Genomic DNA, 20731 nt, shown 5'->3' on the forward strand with positions numbered 1-20731 from the left:
TTTTTTATCCATTTCTTTTGAGGTCTGCCAATGGATCTTTTTCACCTCGGTCGATAATTTAAAATTGCCTTTGGAAATCTGTTGTTGCTCATTCTGTTGATGTAATTTTTCCAGTTTTCTTGATATCGCCAAATGTATTCCATCACTGATTCAGCCTTGAGTTCCTCCACGATATCCTCATACCACTTGTGGTCAATTTAGTGTATCCTGCAATCCTTATGAATATCATCTCACATAATAATAATAATAATAATAATAATAATAATAATAATAATGATATTTATTTATTCTGGCGAAGTTAAGGTCATGAGGTCTTTTCTTCCATTTGGCCAGAAACAAAAATGCTTATACAAATTATTTGCAATGATACGAGTTAATAACTACAGACTAATATTTAAAGAACACTCAAAGATTGATGGAGTTATACAAGCACAAGTTGAGTAAAATAATGCAAACATACTAAATAATTATATTCGCCTTAAGTTGGAGAAAACCTCGTAAAATTCAATCAGATTAAGCAGTTACGACCCCATGCCTGAGAACAGCCCTGGATCAGCAGGAAAACGCACTACCAGCTGAGATATGCTATTTGTTTATGAGACAGGATACCTTTGAAATGTTTAAGAGGAAGTACTGGTTTTGGAAGGAGGGAGAGAAAATGTATCTTTTCGCAATGGATGTGAATGTAATATCTCAGTTAGTATTCTAGATGTTTTGCCGAAAAAAAAGAGCTCTATATTTAACAGCTTTATGTGGAGTCATATTAACATTAGTTTATTAGAATGTTTTACTAAGGAAATTCGATTTAGAATAAAGAATTTTTATTTTAATAAATTATGTCTCCTTTGCCTGTGCTTTTTCATCCCTTTAAGAATTTAGATGTAACAAAAGAGGACATTCTAAACATTTCTCTTCACTCCCAATCAAGATCATTTTCTTGGAAGGCCTCCAAAGCCTCTGAAATTTTGTCCAGATTTTGATAACTTTACACGTCAGAAGTTTCTGAACAGGAAGTTTACCATCAGAACTCATCTTCCTCTTTGTCTATCTCTGGAAGATTATCGACAGATGAGCCACCGGTGTAGCTCAGTCAGTTAAGGCGCTTGGCTGCCGATTCGGAGTTGCATTCGGGCGCGGGTTCGATTCCCGCTTGGACTGATTACCTGGTTGGGTTTTTTCTGAGGTTTTCCCCAATCGTAAGGCAAATGTCAGGTAATGTGTGGCGAATCCTCGGTCTCATCTCGCCAAATACCATCTCGCTATCACCAATCCCATTGACGCTAGATAACCTTGTAGCTGATACAGCGTCGTTAAATAACCAAGTAAAAAAAAATTATAGACAGATCAATAGACAGCATTTCACCATGGCATGCCAGCACTTATTCTACATCTTGAAAATCAGTTTCTCCCAAATCAACAGACAGCATTTCACCATGCCATACCAGCACTTTTTCTATATCTTGAGAATCAACTTCTTCCAAACCAACTTGGTTTACTAAAGATGCAATTTCCTCCAAGTCAGGAAATTAGAACTTCATTCCATGATGGTACAACACTGTCCAAAGCATTCTTCACACTGTAGTCTGTCCAGAAGTTCCTGATGGTTTTATTCATTTCACTGACAACACGAATCAACTTCTTGAAAGTACTATACCTTAAATGCGATAATTACTTCCTGTTCCATAGTAGATCAGATCTTAGTAAAACATTCTAATAAACTAATGTTAATATGACCCCACATAAAACTGTTTAATAGAGAGCTCTTTTTTTCGGTAAAACATCTAGAATGCTGAGATATTACTGTACTGTGTACATTCACCATTGTGAAAAGATAATCCGGAGTGGTGTTGGGTGGAAGAAATAAAAGAAGAGATGTTTTCATTCTTTCCAAATCGTGAGGGTGTCCAGACATATCATCAATTAAAACCAATGTCTTTACTATCACAATATGATATTACTGTTAGGCACTACAGGAAGATATCTAAAGTCATCTATGCCTTTTTGATTTCCAAATAACAAACGGTAGCGTCTTTGAACACCCCTTCAAAACTGGGATTCTCTGAACTGGAGGTAACAATGAGTTTTAACTTAAAGTCACTCGTTGCATTAAGATAGTGAGGCTGTCCTTGAAGCCTGATGCATTTGTTACTTCTCTGGATATAAGAGTTTTGGAAGACATCCTCTACCAGAAAAATCCAATCTCATCTACAATGAAAACAAGTTCTGGTTGATAATCCTTATCTTTAATCACTGCTGTCAACGTGATCTTAAATTGTATAGTAGACTCTGTATCACCACTTGCAGCTTCTTCACAGATACCAACACAAAGTTACTGTGGCACTTGAACCCATCAAACCATCCTTGGCTGGAAGTGAATGTATCTGATGACTCTGGATCTTGAACATCCTTGAGTTCATGGAATAGAAACTCCCACCCAAGATGACTGCTTGACTGAGTAGCATATTCTTTTGGCTATGGTGTTCAATCCACAAAGCAAGCAACCTCTCCATCACTACATTCCTTATCTGCTTCATCTTTGTAGAAGTTATAGGTATTCCTGTTCTTATTGTGCAAACCAGACCAGTAGCAGCTCGTGGATTTTAAAATTACAGAAGACTGTAAATGATCACATAATATCGCCTGTAAATTATTTGAGGCTCGGAGTTTTATATTTATTCATTCAGTTCTTCGCTTATTTATATTCATTAAACTTGGCTCTGATTGACTGGACGGTGTGACTTTTGGTGTTCCAAATAAGTACTTTAGTACGATTCTTGGCATCTCTCAGTGCAGTCCCTACCCGGAGATCCGATTGAGGGACTGTTTTACCTCCGGAGAATTTTACACTGAGGGACTCCATGAATCAGAAGCAGTGAAAAATATAGTGGGACTGCACTGGTGTTAATGCAGCTTATGTGGGTACCTCTTTGTTACTTGTTAGCTTAAACACATTGATTGATTATTTATATTCATAAGTATCAATCTTCTTAATGTATCCAGCTGTTTGCTGACAACATATAGTCCCTGTAGTCTATTCAGTTGTTTTTCACGAGAAATGAGGGGTATTTTGATCGGTGTTCATTATAGATGCCTGTTGCTAGAAGCCAGAGTTGGGGTGTAGTCAATATATACTGCAGGGCTGTGTCTTCTGCAACCGGTATTGATGAGTTTAATTTACTTCTTTTGTGGTTTATGGATGGACAGTATAGAAGATTGTGTTCCAGATCTTCATCATGATTATTATACCACAGACAAGTAGGATTATCAGAAATGTGAAATCGGTGTAGGTACAATTGAGTGACAATGTAACCTGTTCTAGCTCTTGTTAAAAATGTTTGAACATGTCTGGGAGAGTTTTTGTACATTTCCAGGTCATTTGGTTTCTTTTGTACAGACTGTAAAATTTTTCCTTTGTCAGAAGAGAGCCAATTGTTGATCCATAGGTTTGTAAAATGAGACTTTACTGAAGCAAAGGCATTGGATAGAGATATCACTTGAAGAGGTCTTGGTTGCAAATATGTTGCCTGTTTTGCAATATTATCGACTTTCTCATTTCCAGGTATACCACAATGACTAGGTATCCATTGAAATGTTATTTCCTTTTGGAGTTCTTTTAGTTTACTTAGTTGTTTCTGAATTGGAATAATTCTATGTGCATATAGGTTTGGTACATATTTAATTATATTAAATATAGCCCCCTTGGAATCGGTAAGTATACAAATAGATTTTTCAGAAATTTGAGTAACACACTGAAGAGCAGCATAAATAGCTAGCAATTCAGTGTCAAGACTGGAGGAGGATGAACATGGTATGAAATAACTTTCTTGATATTTTGGAATATAATAACCTGCTCCTGATGTCCCATTATTAGGATTTAGAGATCCATCTGTATAAATTTGAAGGTGATCCTTATATGTACTGCAGAGTAGTTCCATGGAATCTAACTTAAGAATGAATGGAGGATCATTTTTGGAATGATTTCCTGGAATTTGTATGCTATGTTCTGGAATCACCCATTTCCATGGAGGAATTTCGTTCACAACTGGAGTTTTTAGCAATGAGTGTGTCTGTGATATAGATTGGTAATAGGTACTTAAAACAGTAAAGTTACATTATAATATGAGCACTTGGCTTATCTTAATTCATTTGAAAATTAAATAGCCCTAATCTCCTCCTACACTGCAAAGTGCTGTATGACAAATTCATTGAAGTATGATGTTTGATCATTCCACATGGAAATCATCAGGGATCGTTATATAACAATTTAAAAAATTATGATTTTTTCCTCAAGTGTTCCTGTGTAAAAATGAATAACAAAAATACTTCGTAATTCTTTTTTCCTCACTCCCTTTTTACATGGCAGCCATTTTCCTAACATAACCGTAATAATATTTTCAAAATGTCGACATTTACTAAAAGCTAAACATACCAGAATCTATCAGAGCTGGAGATATGAAACAAAAACCAATTTGCAGTTTAAACTACTAGCTTCGAAAGTTTATTCCCATTCCTTGTCACAACAGCTGAGCATATACCTGAACTGAGCACACTTTTGTTCCAAATCCTATTTTGGCTTTATTGCCAAGAACAAACCATTAGTTTACAACATGTTATGAGTAAAGGAGACAAACATACTTTCATTAGTAAAACATCCTGCCTTTAGAGCCACTTCCAATGTAGTAGTTCCTGGTTCCAGCAGAAGTTCACATGTCTTTGCACCTTGAAAAATACTGCTGATATCCTGTGCCTTCAGCTGTACAAGACTTTCAATATTATGGTCATAAAGAGCAGATGTGGACTTTAGAGCCATCTCAAGTCCTTGTTCTGAAAATCGGAAAAGCATATGCTCAGAATATTACTACTCATTTTATGTAAACGAAGCAATTAATATGCAGTAATGTATATCACACCAAAGAAAAATATAGCCAGAAAAGTGTGAGCACACATGGTCTTTTGTATGAAGATACTTTTGGTAAGTTTGGTTCTTTCTTTTAAAACTGCCATAAATTGCAACACCATTTGCCACATGCACTATGTACAAACGAACATAGACAGGTTGATGGGAGAGATATAGATAGACGAGCACATACAACAGACCATGTTGCACCAGTTACATGTAATACACAAAGACAATGTATATTGTAAGAAATATCATATGATTATGACACTACACTGGATGAAGCACAAAATGGATTCCGAAAAGGTAGATCATGTGCAGATGGATATTTTACACTGAAGCTTTTGATCGAAAAACATAGAGAATTTAATATTAAAACCCACCTGGCATTTATTGATGTGAAGAAAGCCTTCGACAAAGTAGACAGAAACAAATTATTGAATATTTTAGCACATGATGGTATTCCAAATCAATTAATAACAGCTATTTACAATATTTATAATAATAATCATATACAGGTTAGGATTGAAAACAAATATACAGAATGGAAACGAATAAATCAAGGAGTGAGACAGGGTTGTAGTTTATCTCCTCTATTATTTATAATATACATGAATCACATTATTAAGGAATGAATATTGAAACCACATGGAAGTATACCGGTAAGTCGTTTGTCCTAAATAGATACTTTATTATTTGCTGATGATATTGTGTTTATGGCAACTTCAGAAGATAATTCACAACGTTTGGTTTACAACTTTAATCAAATGGCAGAAAGTTTCAATATGGAAATTTCAACTGACAAATCTAAAGTGATGGCTTTTTTAGGAAAGGAACCAGTCCGTAGCAAAATATGCATCAATAATAAGATCATCGAACAAGTCAAAAATTTTAGTTATCTTGGTTACCAAATTTCATATGAAGAAGAAAAGGATTTGAATGAGAAAATTATTAAATTCAACAGAGTAATGGGGATAATTAATCAGATATTCAAACCAACGTTAGTACAAAAACACACGCGCACCAGAATTTATAAAACATTGGCCAGACCTATACTCTGTTTTGGTAGTGAAGCTTAGACGATTCGTAATATTGATTCACAAAGATTAATGGCAGCGCGTCGTACAGCGGGATACACGAGAATGGATCACATTAAAAATTTTGACATTATGAAAGAACTGCAGATTGAACAGATTACAGAATACCTACAGAAATACAGACAAAACTGAAGATCACATGTCATCAGAATGCTTCATTCTAGAATTCCACGCCAAATTTTAAATTACCATCCTGTGGGCAAGAGATCCTTGGGCAGACCGTTCAAGTGTTGGCAAGAGACCATAACGGACCACTAGGCCCAATACATGCAAGGATTATGATGGGGATCATACGATTATGTTTCAAGCATGAGTTCAGTTCTAAGCCACGATTTTAATCTTACACTGCGGCACCCATTAGTAAGCGGTAACACATTGGAGTGATATATCCGACCCAGCGAGCAAGTCGATCTCCGGTAAGTCTCAATCACCCCAGGCCCCCATTGGGACTCTACATGCATGTACTTGACCTCTGGTCTGGGCTCGGCACCTAAACTTGCATATAGGAGCAGTATGAAGGGTCCACTATTGCTTCAATGCTGGGCGCCCTGTTGGGCCACACAATTCGGAAGTTGCGCTCGAAACCCTGGGACAGGACCATGGAGATAGGAAAGATCTCAGCTGGTGAGACTGGAGTTATAAGCCTACGAAACTTAATCTAAGAATGAATATAAATAACTGGAAGGGGAAGAAGACTGAAGCCTCACCAGGCGTTCTTAAGAAATTCCGTCTTGGAGATGGACATGGCAAAACTAACAGTGGGGATGGAAAGGTGAAAATGGCTGTGATAATGTGGTGGGTGTTCCGCATGCAATGATGACCGGCGAAGAGAAATACAGAGATGACAAAGTACAGAGAACGAAAAGGGTGGATGGTGATAAGTTGATATGTGGACGAAAAGAACAGCATGAGAGTCACCATTACATCCCCCGGTCACAAACTTGGCAGAACCCACCTCGACCGGAACCTCCTGTTTGCAGAAGAACTATTATAACGAAATTGGTTGAAAAACATTTAGATTATAGGCAGTAAAAATAATTAACTGGATTTTGAACATAAAGTTACTTTACAGTAGACTTACTTGTTATATTATAATGTGAGATTATACTTTCTGAGAGAAATTAGTTTGTGTTACTAATTTCAACAGTGTCATATTCAATTATTACTTATTTTTTTTACAAAAGTAATGTAGAAAAGAAGCATGGATATCTATTTAAAAATACTGTGGTTAATATTATATTTTGTCCACGTTTGATGCCTGCTAGTGTTTGTACACAATTCATTTCAAAGCCCTCTGTAATCAGCAGATTCCTACACGATTCATTTTGTCAATCTCCTGGCCATGTCTGGCACTCGCAAATTATTTCAAGGTCATAAAATGCGCTTGCCTTTGACATCGCTGACTTAACATTTAAAATAATATATTCACTACTAATTTATATCAGTATAGTTTTTAGTACCTCCGTGAACTAGAAGTGTCACTTGTTCAGCAAGTATCTTCTGTGCAATTCTGTGTTCAGGATTTCTCTGGAACAAAATATAGATCATAATTAATATTCGATGTTACTTTCCTAGCATTGAAAGTTTTATTATATGCTTTGTACAGACTTTCCAATCTCAAGTGGCCCCCTCTCCTGGAAACTCACACATGATTCCCGGTACTTAGATAATAATCAGACTGACACTGTATTTACCACACAATTCTCGATACTCAGACAATCAGCTGCATTATGGCAGTGGAGGTAAACTTTAAAACAAGACGTACAGTGTTGAACAGAGCGTGTTATTACGTTATTTATGAATACTTTTGCTAATTATAGCCTGAATCTACTGTATCAACTTAAATTTGTGAGAAAATTCGTGGTGTAAATGCCACATACAATTAAATTATAAAGCGAGTTTGTTATAACTTTGATATTGGATAAGAAAGCAAACAGGAGAAAGATTGTTTTAACAGAAGAGAAACTGGATAAATATGAAATAACAATAGAAAAAAGATGAAGAAAATCTCTCAATTGTCTATCAATACAGTATGCAGTTTCACGTGAATCTGCACATACAGCAACAAAATTACTTAAATTGTAATTGCATAAGAATTCACTGGCTCAAAGACTGGATAATTTCGATGGCAACAATTAAATTCAGGTTTTATTTGGTTTCTGCAGTCTTTACATCATACATGGGCACAATTTTTGGGTTACGTGAGGCACTCGATTTCAAATAGTTTGTTTACCAGGAGAGGAGACTGCAGAGTAGGATGGGAAATATAAACTGTTGTGATCTGCGTCACCTTATTGTAATCGCTAAGGCGGTCAGTGGCGAATTATTAGGAAAGTGATTGGTTAACGTGAGAGAATCGAAAACTTTTATTCAATTTGGTAAATTAATTCGGCAGCTTTAATTATAAACCTCTTTACTATTTCTCCATCATTGAATTGATTTAAATCACAGGCGAGAAATTGCATAGCTAACCAATAATATTCCATCACATTGTCTACGTTTATTTTCTTGAATATTCTGGCGTTTATCAAGATTACTTAATAGATTTGCATGTTCTCGACCTAAAATAATTTCAGAAAATCATATTTCGTTTTCTACGCACATTTGATATTTTTTTTTATAAATTCCTTTTGGAAATAATACGTACAAACAACATTTAATTCCTCGTACCTTTTAATGCACCGTGTTTAAGGTATAATGTCGTATTTAGTATACTATGCAAATGTTAAGATCATAAATTTTCTTCGGAATAGTATGAAAAATAACATTTAATTTGTCTTACCTTCTAATTCAGCATGTTCTTTATGACATAAGGAGTAATGTCGTTATATATTAAATTTATTAATGCCTAATAGGATTTTCGAGCATAACATACATCGTATCTTCTCCCCTTCTAAACAGCAAAAAAACTCTTCCTCTCATTTCTCATAAAATAATCGTTTTCTAATGCGTACACACTGCTTTGATAATGCCATTATGCCACCACTGATATTGCTTATGAAACTGATATAGAGCCTGCCCACGCCTAGGAGCTATGTGAGGGAGGAACGGGGACTGTGAAGATGATGTCACTCAGAGCAATAAGCTCTGTGCAGATCAGTGAGGCACTAATTCTCAAGTGAGGCACGATGCCCATCTATGCTTTACATAATGCGATTTCCACAACTCACCATTTTTAGGGATATGTAAATTTCCAAAACAATCATTATGGGAGTTTGGAAGCACCTCATCAGTTGCATGAGGCCCCATTACATGACATTCATGATGTTCTTCACAGCATTACACAAGACTGAGATTAGTGTTCAGTCAACAATTTACTGAAGCTTCTAAACAGCAGATGGATATTATCTCGAACGTAATATATTGTAATTTAAGGTAAGATTAAACACTGTGATAGTATTTAATTACACTCTTACTTCCATAGTATAATCATGGGAGAGAAGAGCAGTTTCTGTATGCAAACTTCACAGTGGAAGTGGGCCTAGCGCTACCACGTTTGCTTCATGAGAAGCTACGACAATTTTGGATCTTCAGGAATGGAGTAAATGTAAAAAGCCGTAGGCCTATAGAGATAACTTAACTATTCTCCATGGCAAATCTCCTGCATATGACCTTCAATGGCTTCATAGCTCTATTGAATCAGAGGAGCACAGCATTGCGTAATAAAAAGGAGTATCACTCTCAAAGGGGACATTGGTGGTTGGTCATTTATTCAATTCTGAAATTCAGAATTGCTAGATATAAAGAAAATGAATTTCTAAGTATGCCCGGAAAAAAAAAACAGTAATTTTAGATCAAATCATTCCCTCTGTACAATTATTATAAAGATATGGGAAAGCACAGTGTTAGAACCTAACACATTCTGGAACAAGAGTGCTATTGTTTAGAACATTAACATCTAATGAGTTTATATTCAACTAGTGGCTTGTGCAGCAAATGCTGCAAACTAAGTTCATTAGACGTTCAAATAAACATTTTTCAGATTTATTTTCAATGAAGAATACCAGACATTCTGAAAGTTATTTGCTTCCATAACAATGAAAGATACTCTCTCTCGAGCCAATACTAAAGAGAACCATGCATATAAATATCTACACCACACCGCCATTAAATATATGAAAAAGACCCAACCCCACTTGATTAATAACTATAAAAATTTTCGTTTTTTAATATTATCTTACGTAAGTTTTATAGCTTTCAGTAACATACACTATATATACTATATAGCCGCCACTCAGTAAAATATAGAAATCAAAATCTAGTTTAAGTTATTCTCTACATCTACTTACATAACCCCAAAACGTTTCACTTTCATATCATCAATATAGCATTAATATATATAATTAATGAAAAACTTTCACATCATGGCATTAACTACAATAATATTTCATTTCTAATGGTAATAATGTCATCAAACCACCTCAAGTTTTATAGTTTTTAATATCCAATACACAGCTGTACCCAGAAAATTACACACCACAGAATCGAACCTGTAAATTATTTTTAGTAAGTTAAGTTTTTAATAACCAATTTAATTTGAGTCTAAATATGTCAGCATTCTTGCAGATCATGGCCTTCGTGTAATATTGTTTACTGTAGTGTGTTTTGTTTTATTCTGAAATGCAATTAGCTAGTTCTCAAAACTGACGACAGATGGATTTTGGAAAATAGGAAAATTGTGTTGAAAAATTGACATTTCACTGAAAACTACTTTTCTGAAAAAAATTGAGTTCCAAGCTTCAAAATGAGGGGTCATTTATTAAAATCCGTTCAGCCGTTTTCCCGTAATTTCCATTACCAGTTATATATATATATATATATATATATATATATATATATATATATATATATATATATATATAGTCATTGTATGAGAAAATTCTTGCTATGAGGTGTTCTATTAGAAAATATTCTTTCGAGCCTAGGATGTTGAGAATATATAAACCAACAGCCTTCTTGGAATATTCCTTACATGCATCAAAATTGAAGAAAATCATTACATAGTATAATTTGATAAAACTGCTAATTTATGTAAACTTCCTATTTTGGACGAAATAATGACATTATGCAAATCAATTAAAACGTACATATCCAATGAAAATGAAACGTAATTCTCACAGAGGGTAAGAGGGAGGAGAGGAGGAAGTGAATATATGAAGTGAACAGATAGAGGGAGGAGAGAGAGAGACACACACACCACTGTAAAAAAATCATACAACATTTGGAGAGAAAGAGACGTACACGGAGGTACAGACAGAGAGAAGAGTGATGGAAAGAGGGGAAGACAGACACAGACCAGACAACGATAAAGCAATTTTCATAGTTTTTTAATCAGACATTGAGAGTATGGGTAGTTTCAGAGGTGGGTTACCTGATGTTTAAACATAATGTCTTCAATTTTTCCACTGCTCTGAAATGTAAAGAGTTTGAGGAGCTTTTCAACCTCAGAGTCTCGACATCGAACAAAAAATTGATACAACTCAAATGGCGAACTCTTGTTTGCATCCAACCATACAGCGTTGTCTTCACTCTTCCCAAACTTATGTCCTGTTTCTGTTGTTACCAGGGGGAGAGTTAAACCTTAAAAAAAAAATTATTTAAAATAAATAACTTTACCATTTACATGGTTCCACACACACAAACATAAACAACAATGGACTATAATACTTCACGTTTTACATAAGGAATAATGCTGTTTGACAGAAATATATCATGGCACATCATAAAATTCTTCCCATGTTTAGAAATTATTTAAAATAAATAACTTTACCAATTACAAGGTTCCACACACAAACATAAACAACAACGAACAACAATACTTCAAGTTTTACGTAAGAAATAACGTTGTTTGACAGAAATTCACTACTGTTTGTGAAAAGTGCAACACCCAGAAAGAGTGACCCAAACAACTCCAAACTCAGGAGATGTGTAGATCAGTGTACCACCAATAATATTGATTACGTTTCCAGAGAGATGTGTACACATAGGCCCAACAGTCTGTCACCAGCAAGGTCAGTGTTATGTCTTAATCAGTCAGTGCAGAGCTTCCAAACGAAGTGGAAATGTGAAAGTTAGTGCAGGTATGCCTCGTCGACGTGGAAGGGTGCAATATCAGCACGTGAGTTCGAAAGGGGGAGAATGGTTGGTCTCTGGGAAGCAGGTTTGTCATACCATGACATTTTGGCTCATACAGGGCATGCTTCTATGACAGTGATGCGTGTGTGGGACCAGTGGATAGAAGAGGGTCGTATGCAGAGACGAGCGGGTACTGGACTATGTAATGTGACCACAGCACGAGACGACCGCCATCTTGTCCGGATGGCCGTGACGAACTGTACAACCTGTGGAGTAACGGTTAGCACATCTAGCCCCAAAACCAGGTGGCCCGGGTTCGATTCCCGGTTGGGGCAAGTTACCTGGTTGAGGTTTTTTCCGGGGTTTTCTCTCAACCCAATATGAGCAAATGCTGGGTAACTTTCGATGTTGGACCCCAGACTCATTTCATCAGCATTATCACCTTCATCTCATTCAGATGCTAAATAACCTAAGATGTTGATAAAGCATCGTAAAATTACCTACTAAAATAAAAAAAAAATTAACTGTACTACAGCTTCATCCAGTGTTGTGTCGACAATGAAATACTGCAATGGGTGTGGACCTGTCTGCATCAACAGTTTGTCACCGTCTTTTGAAGGCTGGACTAGTGGCTCGCAGGCTGTTGCTTTGGCTTCCATTGTCCAGAAACAACCAACGCCTGAGACTGCAATGGGCACGTGAATGCCATCACTGGTGTACTGAGTGGCAAAATGTAGTGTTTTCAGAAGAGTCCCGCTTCACTTGTCCTACAATGATGGCTGCATACGTGTTAAACACTAGAGCGGTGAACCCAATCTGAAAGCCTGCAATATTGAGCGGCATAGCGAACAAACGGCTAGTGTGATGGTTTGGGGTGCCATTGGATACAATATGCTATCTACGTATTCAGGGCAATCTGAACAGCAACCATTACATTAGAGAGATTTTAGACCCTGAGGTACTGCCTCTCCTTCAGGCAATTCCACATGCCATATTTCAGCAGGACAATGCCAGCAATATGTGGCGAAGATTGTGCAAGTCTTCTTCAAAGAACGACGACAGGTATCACTGCTTCCCTGCCCTGCACGTTTGCCAAACATGTCGTCCATCGAACATGTCTGGGATATGGTTGGTCGGCAACTTGTTCCTCATGGTCCTCCAGCACCCACTCTTGACTCTTTGTGGACCTGCATACAAACTGCGTGGATGGAGATTCCCCAGGAACATATCCAGGCCCTCTTTGATTCCATGTCACGACACTTAGAGGCTCTGATTGCACCCCATGGAGGCTTCATACCATACTGAACTCTCACAGTCACAGATCAGGTACACTTCACTTCTGTAATTTTAACCATATGTGTATTGTTATGTACCTCAGTCACATGCATCCTTCTTGGTGTTGCAATTTCCACAAACATTAGTGTAATTAACACGTCTCAGAGCACCCTGTTAGCTAAGGATATTCTTATATCATGTAAATTGAAATTTCCTATTTTGTCTTCCTCTACTGCAAAATATGTAAAATGCAGTGTCAATCTCCTATCTTTGTAAGCACATTTTGTTTCATATGCCCAACTTGAAAACCAACATAGCACGGCATATTATGCAATTATGTTAAAACAGTCTATCACCTGCCAATAGTCTTAAAGAACATGAATCACACTTCTTACTTTACCATAAACTTTCACATCAGCTACTCTTGAAATCAGGTCGTGTCCTGATACAATGTTGCCCATCTGGTCACTACCTCCAACTTGAAATTTGCAATTATACTTCTGCAGAAGATGAAGCCAGTCATATGCTTGGAATAATTGATAGCAGAACTCGGTGAAACTCATACCAACTTCTGACGAGAGTCTAGATTGAACACTATGTCTGGAAAGCATGGTTCCTAGTCTAAAGTGGCGACCCACATGACTCACAAAGTCAACAACGTTTTGTTGGGTGTACCATTCAAGGTTGTCCACAATCCTGAAAAAAAAATTATGGAAATAAAGTTGTGTAAGTTTTACTTATAGCCTATCTAATGTTTAACATACTAATATAAAGTTACATACATGGGTGGAATTAAAGTACGAGAACTTATATTTTTCTTCCATATGTATTGTTCATGATTATTAAATATACACTGAATGTTCTTTTTAATCATATGCACATTGTCATGAATGAATGTTGGCTGCAATTCTGGTCTTTCAGTTGTACGACCACTTGGATCTCCTATTCTTCCAGTAGCACCACCAACCTAGAGAAAAAAAAACACAATATTATATGAAAGCGTGCTTACAGTGTTACATAGGCAGCAAACAATGAAAAAAAAAGAATATAATTGTTCATTCAAAAAATGGGACAAGAAGATTGATTTTTTTTGGGTATTCTATTTTTTCTGGAATAGCATTTAAATAAAACTTAAAAAAAAATCACTGAATAAGTAATAACTGCTTTACTGTGTCAATATTATGGTAAATTACCTGGCTGACTAGTTTCGACGTGGTGTCCATCATTCTCCGAAACCTAGTGAGCTCCAGCACTATCTTCTGGTTTCCAGAAACTAGATAATTTACCATAATATTAACACAGTAAAGCAGTTATTACTTATTTAGTAAGTGTTAAGAGACTGTAGGTATCCAAGAATGAAGAATAAAAAAAAAAGCTTCAATTTATAAGTTAATTGCAACACTTCTCATTAAAGTAAATCACAACCATGTGCAGGCTTACACAAGCTTTCGTGAATAGTGCAGGGACAAATTATTATTATTTTTATACTACCACTACCAGTGGTTAAAAATAACCGTTGCACAATGCAAATGTTAACCCTGTAACATCAAAAATTTAAAAAATATATATACAGAATACGTTTCTATCATAAGAATTAAATTTATATTAGTCTGCCAACAATATTCACAAAATGTTATGTTCATATGTTATGCTGTTTAAATACTGTACTATGGCTGAAGCGTCAATCACAGCAAGTCTGTTATATTTCCATGGAGTTCACGTTAAGCTATGAACAACATTTGTAAGCAGAAGTATTTAAGTTCCTGGGAAAAATTCTCACACAGTAAAGTAACACGAATATGTTATGGTTTTGTTGTAATTTATATTCAATATAGTATGTGGCTACTGTTGCTGCAATACAAATTACACTAATAATAAAAAGAATACTTAGTTATTTTATTAACATATTAATATAAATGTTATATACAGAGTGATTCACGAAGATTGTGCAATACTCTAGGATGTGATTTCTGGCATCATTCTAATGAAAAAAGTTCATATAACCATGTCATATTTTTTAAATTGAGTTACACCCTCCTGAATGTTAAACATAAACGTAGATATTATGAAGGTTTAAACATTTAAATTATTTACAACAATGGTACTGGGTGTATTATAAATTCATTAAAGCCTTGCTTTTTCTGAACTGACGCATGTGAGGTGCAAGGCCCGCCTCGCAGAAATCCAGACTACAGAAAAGATAATGAATGGTTTCTATAAATGTGAGGCATGCAGACCTCACATCTCGCAGTTATAGAAACCACTCACTATCTCTTCGGTAGTCCGAATTTGTGTGAGGCGGGCCTCACACCTCGTATGCGTTGGCTCAGAGAAACCAAAGCTTTAAGAACATTCACGTTATTACTCACTGAAAAATCTGTATTAAAGCCAGTTTCCAAAGACTCCGCCTTCTGTAGCAATACACATAGCCACCCGAGTGTAACACATACAGCTCCAGACGTCCAGAGAGAGAGAGTTCACAAGAATGTGTGTTATGGAAGAAATAAACGTGATTTTATCCGAAACTATTCAAAATCGGACATGTATATATGAACTTTTTTCATCAGAATGATGTCAGAGATCACATTCTAGAGTATTGCACAATCTTCGTGAATCACCCTGTATATAGAACCAATTATTTTATGAGCAACTTTTACTTAGTATGAAATGGAAGAAAACACGGAATGCAGTCCTACTTTGCACTTCATACATTCAGTATGAATACTGATGTAGTCTCTACTTGCACTGCGACACCTATTTGAAGCTGCCACAAGATGTCCCGCATCATCAAGACTAATGTCGTCACTGACAGGGTATTACTGAATAATACTCCTTGAAATTGATGACCATCCTGTCCTAAATGTCATCTTTCTGTACCTTTGTAAGATTGTATGATTAATTCTTTCATAGTGTTTTGACCAAGGGCAGTTCTTTCATTGCAAACCCAGCATTCTCCAGTCTCCTATTTTCTGCCTTCCTCTTTCTCTCCTCATATGATCTATATATTTTAATGTTGCCTATCATCTGATATCTTTCTTCTGCCCCGAACTCTTCTTCCATTCACCATTCCTTCCAGTGCATCTTTCAGAAGGCAGTTTCTTCTCAGCCAGTGACCCAGCCAATTCCTTTCTCTCTTTCTGATCAGTTTCAACATCATTCTTTCTTCATCCATTCTTTCCAACACAGCTTCATTTCTTATTCTGCCTGTCCATTTCATGATTGCATGATGTGGCAACCTAATTCCAGGTGTGAAATTTTGGCTCCTAACTTCATTAGTAGCCACAAATTGTGGACTGCTGCATCCAGCATCGAAGTGAAAATGGTTCACCACCACTTATTTCCCTGTATGCATACGTGGTAATCTGAAATGTTTTCGTTCATCCTGTCTGTTCCGTCTCTGAATTTATTATACGTGCCGAACCATGAAAAACAAAATAATCGTACTTTTGTCTTCTCAGCTTGCGAGTAACGAGACACATGAGAAATAGGCCCACTTCATGACAACTGGACAATAAGGTGACCACAGAATTGTCCACCCTTTGCACAATAGAGTGAAGTCCATTGGAATCTTCTGTTATGGAAACATCTAATTTGGAAAAGCTAGCTGACTCTGCCCACTATAGGAACACAACTCAATACATTACTGATAAGGTGATCGCTTTGCTCATGCTGGACATTGACATCAAAAGATACAGTAAAGAAGAAGAAAGAAATTTATTTTCACTTATACATGAAAATACAAACTTAAATAAGAATTATTTTAGCATCTAAATGTGTTGTTTTCTAATGCCAGGCGTTTGACAATGAACTCATTTAACCTCTTGCACTCCAATATTTTTCAAGGATATTGTCATGGTCAGCCAATGAAGCACAGATTTTGAGGTGTTTCGAATCTATTCCTTGGTTTGAGTTGCACAAACATCTAAATATGTATACATACATGTATTACTAAACAATCTTGTCCTTATATTTGTATGTAGTTAATAAGTTCAGTTTACTGCAATGATTTTTTATGGTTGTATATATCAGTTTAAGGAACAAATTTGGCTTCGCTTAATTATTTTGGTATAGTTAAGTGATATTTTACATCGCCATTTCCCCAGTTTGAAGCAGGAATTCAGTTAAACTTAGTATAGTGTCATTTAGTTAGTTAATTTGGCAGCATGTTTGTAATGTGTAATTTAGTTAATGAAGTTGGCAGCAGAAATAAGTGACCTACAGGATGGCTTGGCTTTTTGAGGGCTGGGCCCTGAACATGTTCTTGCTATTAGACTTGCTTTGTCTCACTGTACACTCTATATACAGGGTGATTCAAGAGGATTTACTGCCATTTACGAAACTTATTTTCGAAAACATTCTGAACGAAAGATGTCATATAAACATGTGTCCTAATCTCAATATTTTCAGAGTTACACTAATTTGAAGTCACTAGTAAAATATCTTTTTTCATTAGTTTTAAGGGTAACAGAAGTATCATTCCTTTAATTGGTTAGTCTAGTGTTCTGAAGCTAAAAATGTGTTGTTAATTGCTTTGTACAGATTTTGTTTTTCAATTTTTAACTAAAAATTGCATTAGGCCTATTCTTACGCACTTATCACAAAAATTGTTACAAATCATACGACTTTAGGAACTTGATTCTTTACAGTTTAATTATGTATTTCTAATGCACAGTCTTAAAGAATTTACACAAGTGGCGTGATTTGTAATAAATGTTGTGATAAATACATAAGAAAAATGTAATTTTGTAGTTAAAAAAAAGTATGTACGAAGCAACTATGGAATTCACAACACATTTTTAGCTTCAGAATACTAGTCAATTAAAAAAAATGATACTCCTGAATAGTTCATTCTTTATCTGTAATATTCTTTTACCCTTAAAACTAAATAATAATGGCATTTTACAAACAACTTCAAATTAGTGTAACTCTGAAAATATTGAGATTAGTCACATGTTTGTATGAGTTTTTGCTCAGAATGTCTTCGGAAATAATCTCCGTAAGTGGTGGTAAATCCTCGTGAATCACCCTGTAAGCAATGAATGTTCAAGATGATATTCGTGAATCTGATGTTGACAGAAGAGCCATTCTGCCTCAGCCCTGATAAGAGACAGGTCTTATCTGCACACAAGTAGCCTGATAAGTGGGGACCGAAGTTTTATGTAATTACATATTATATTCCTTTCAACCTAACCATATATAAATAAGAAATCTTTGCGAATATTGTAATTACCATTAATATATTAAAATTTGATACTGCATATTTTTACATATTTACCTCATATTACATATTATGGCTTGGTATTACATAAATCTACATATTTAGGGGTTTTATTCATTTTTACTTCTCTAAAAGAAAAGAAAAAAAAAAACTTCTGTTGGGGAAGTTTATAATTTGAAATACACAGATTTAAAAAGCCTTTTTACCTACCCGAGAAAGAATATATTTCGGGATAAAACATAACGTTCTTAGTTCCAGGAAGTAATAGAGGCATTCACCAAATACCGCCCATTGTAAATATGAGTAAACAAATGGCAACCTTTTTCATACAACTACCTTGTATTGTAAAAATCACTCAGAAAGTAGCGTTGCCTTCAGGGACAAGAACGACATGATTTGTTTCGAACTATAATTGTTCTGCACATATCTTAACAAGTCGTTCTCATGCAATTTGCAACCTTACCCACCCTCTTCCTAATCCTTCCAGGGAAAACCCATGTCAAGTCTGACATGAGCTGCAATAAAGTAGCCGACTTTTGAAAATAAGCTGGAGGAAAGGAACAAACTGGAAAGATGTTGAAAGATTAAAATAAATAGCTTTTCAGGTTATTGCTTGACCTCTTTACTTTAAATTTAGTAGACCTATATGGAAATGGGATTTTCTGAGCAATTAGAAAGTATGGTTATTGGCTGGAATAATCCTACCATTCTGAATGAGACAGGAATGCCACTTTTCGAACAAAGTTTCTAAATGCCTATAGTTTGAGGTTTTAGTAGGTACTTTGTTTCTTACAGGGCGCAGCTAAAATGCATGTGTCCCACATCTCCTCTTATTTTCTCCTAATCCAGTAAAGCGAAACAGTGGTTGTAGTACTGTTGTGTCATTCATTTCACTCAGGTCTCTAGTTTTAGTACTTACAGTATAAAGTGCAAGTGAGTTTATCTACTGCTTTTAACTAACTAAAATGTCCCCTGTATCTTCAACCCTAACAACAAAATAAAATCATGGATTGCGATGGACGAAGCTTTCACTACAGATGGAAAAATAGTAATGTGTCAAGTGTGCAGTAAAAAAGTCGAGTGCTCTATGAAATCACAACTGGAGAGTCTTACCTATCCTATACCTGCCAGATATTGATATTAAATATTTTCATGATTTTACATATTTTGGTACACATTCAGCTTATTTTTCTTACATAAATATGTACATATTTCACACCTTGATATTACATAAAAATCTGGTCCCTACTGATAAGCCCTATGTGTCAGAAACCTGTACTACCTTCCTCCAAGACTTCATCCCACTCTATTTTTAACTACTGCAGACGATAGATGAAAAGAGTACAATTTGGAAAGTGTTGGTGGAATGATGGTGGGAAACGAGAGTACTCCGAGAAAAACTCTCTGCAATGTCTGCTTTGTGCACCACAAATTGCATCACTACCTAGGCAGAGATTGAAACCAGGTCGCTTGGATAAAAGACCAGTGCACTACCACTTCAGCCATATGTGCAGCTAGCAAAGGATGACAGTAACATATGTAGAGCATAGTGTACTGTATTCGAAAGAAGAGCCTCTTTTATGTTAATGATAATACACGTAGTAATAATCATCACCATAATCTTTAACTTACAAGAGCTATAACTTTGTGTCCACCTCTCTGCCAGTGCAGTAAGTTCATTAATACCAGTAGATTTCCAACATGCAAACTATCAGATGTTGGATCAAATCCAGCATATACACATTGTGGACTTGCATTTAAAAGATCGATCACTTCTTGCCTGTAATTAGGATAAAATCAGAAGAAACATATAGAATTAGTACAAAATCCAGAGGACCCAGTCTGACTCAATGATGTAAAACATCTTACTTTCTATCTTTCTTACACAATATTACCAAATAGTAGGTAATGTTATGTTTTAGAGGTTTAAATTCTGTAAGATGTTTAATACATACAAAATCACCTTAATACAAAAAAATAACAATAATAACTAATTAAAATGAGGTAAGAAAAAGGCAAATGCTCATAGTAACTAGCATTTACGTTTTACGGACATAAAATCTGGAAGAAGTTTTGGTAAAAATCTAGAATAGGTACACTTAACGGTAAAAAAAATGGGCAGACTCTTGGTCGATAGAAATGCTAAGTTCTATCGTGCGGTTCACCGTG

At 35.7% G+C, this 20731-nt stretch overlaps 1 protein-coding gene across 4 annotated transcripts in view; it reads right to left on the minus strand.

Annotated features, from left to right (window-relative positions):
- TyrRS-m (Tyrosine--tRNA ligase, mitochondrial) overlaps nt 1-20731 on the minus strand; it is a 29023-nt gene that overhangs the window by 2043 nt on the left and 6249 nt on the right. For 3 of the 4 annotated variants that reach the window (XM_069841372.1, XM_069841370.1, XM_069841371.1), the window contains exons 2-7: nt 20195-20342; nt 14127-14311; nt 13745-14040; nt 11366-11574; nt 7455-7521; nt 4636-4824 (exon numbers count right to left, since the gene is read on the minus strand). In XM_069841372.1, coding sequence (XP_069697473.1) covers nt 4636-4824; nt 7455-7521; nt 11366-11574; nt 13745-14040; nt 14127-14311; nt 20195-20342 — 1094 coding nt within the window. The remainder of the gene's footprint in view (nt 1-4635; nt 4825-7454; nt 7522-11365; nt 11575-13744; nt 14041-14126; nt 14312-20194; nt 20343-20731) is intronic. The other variant, XM_069841373.1, reaches the window with a different exon arrangement.

Source organism: Periplaneta americana, chromosome 12 (genome assembly GCF_040183065.1).
Source record: "Periplaneta americana isolate PAMFEO1 chromosome 12, P.americana_PAMFEO1_priV1, whole genome shotgun sequence".
Taxonomy (NCBI): Eukaryota; Metazoa; Arthropoda; class Insecta; order Blattodea; family Blattidae; genus Periplaneta; species Periplaneta americana.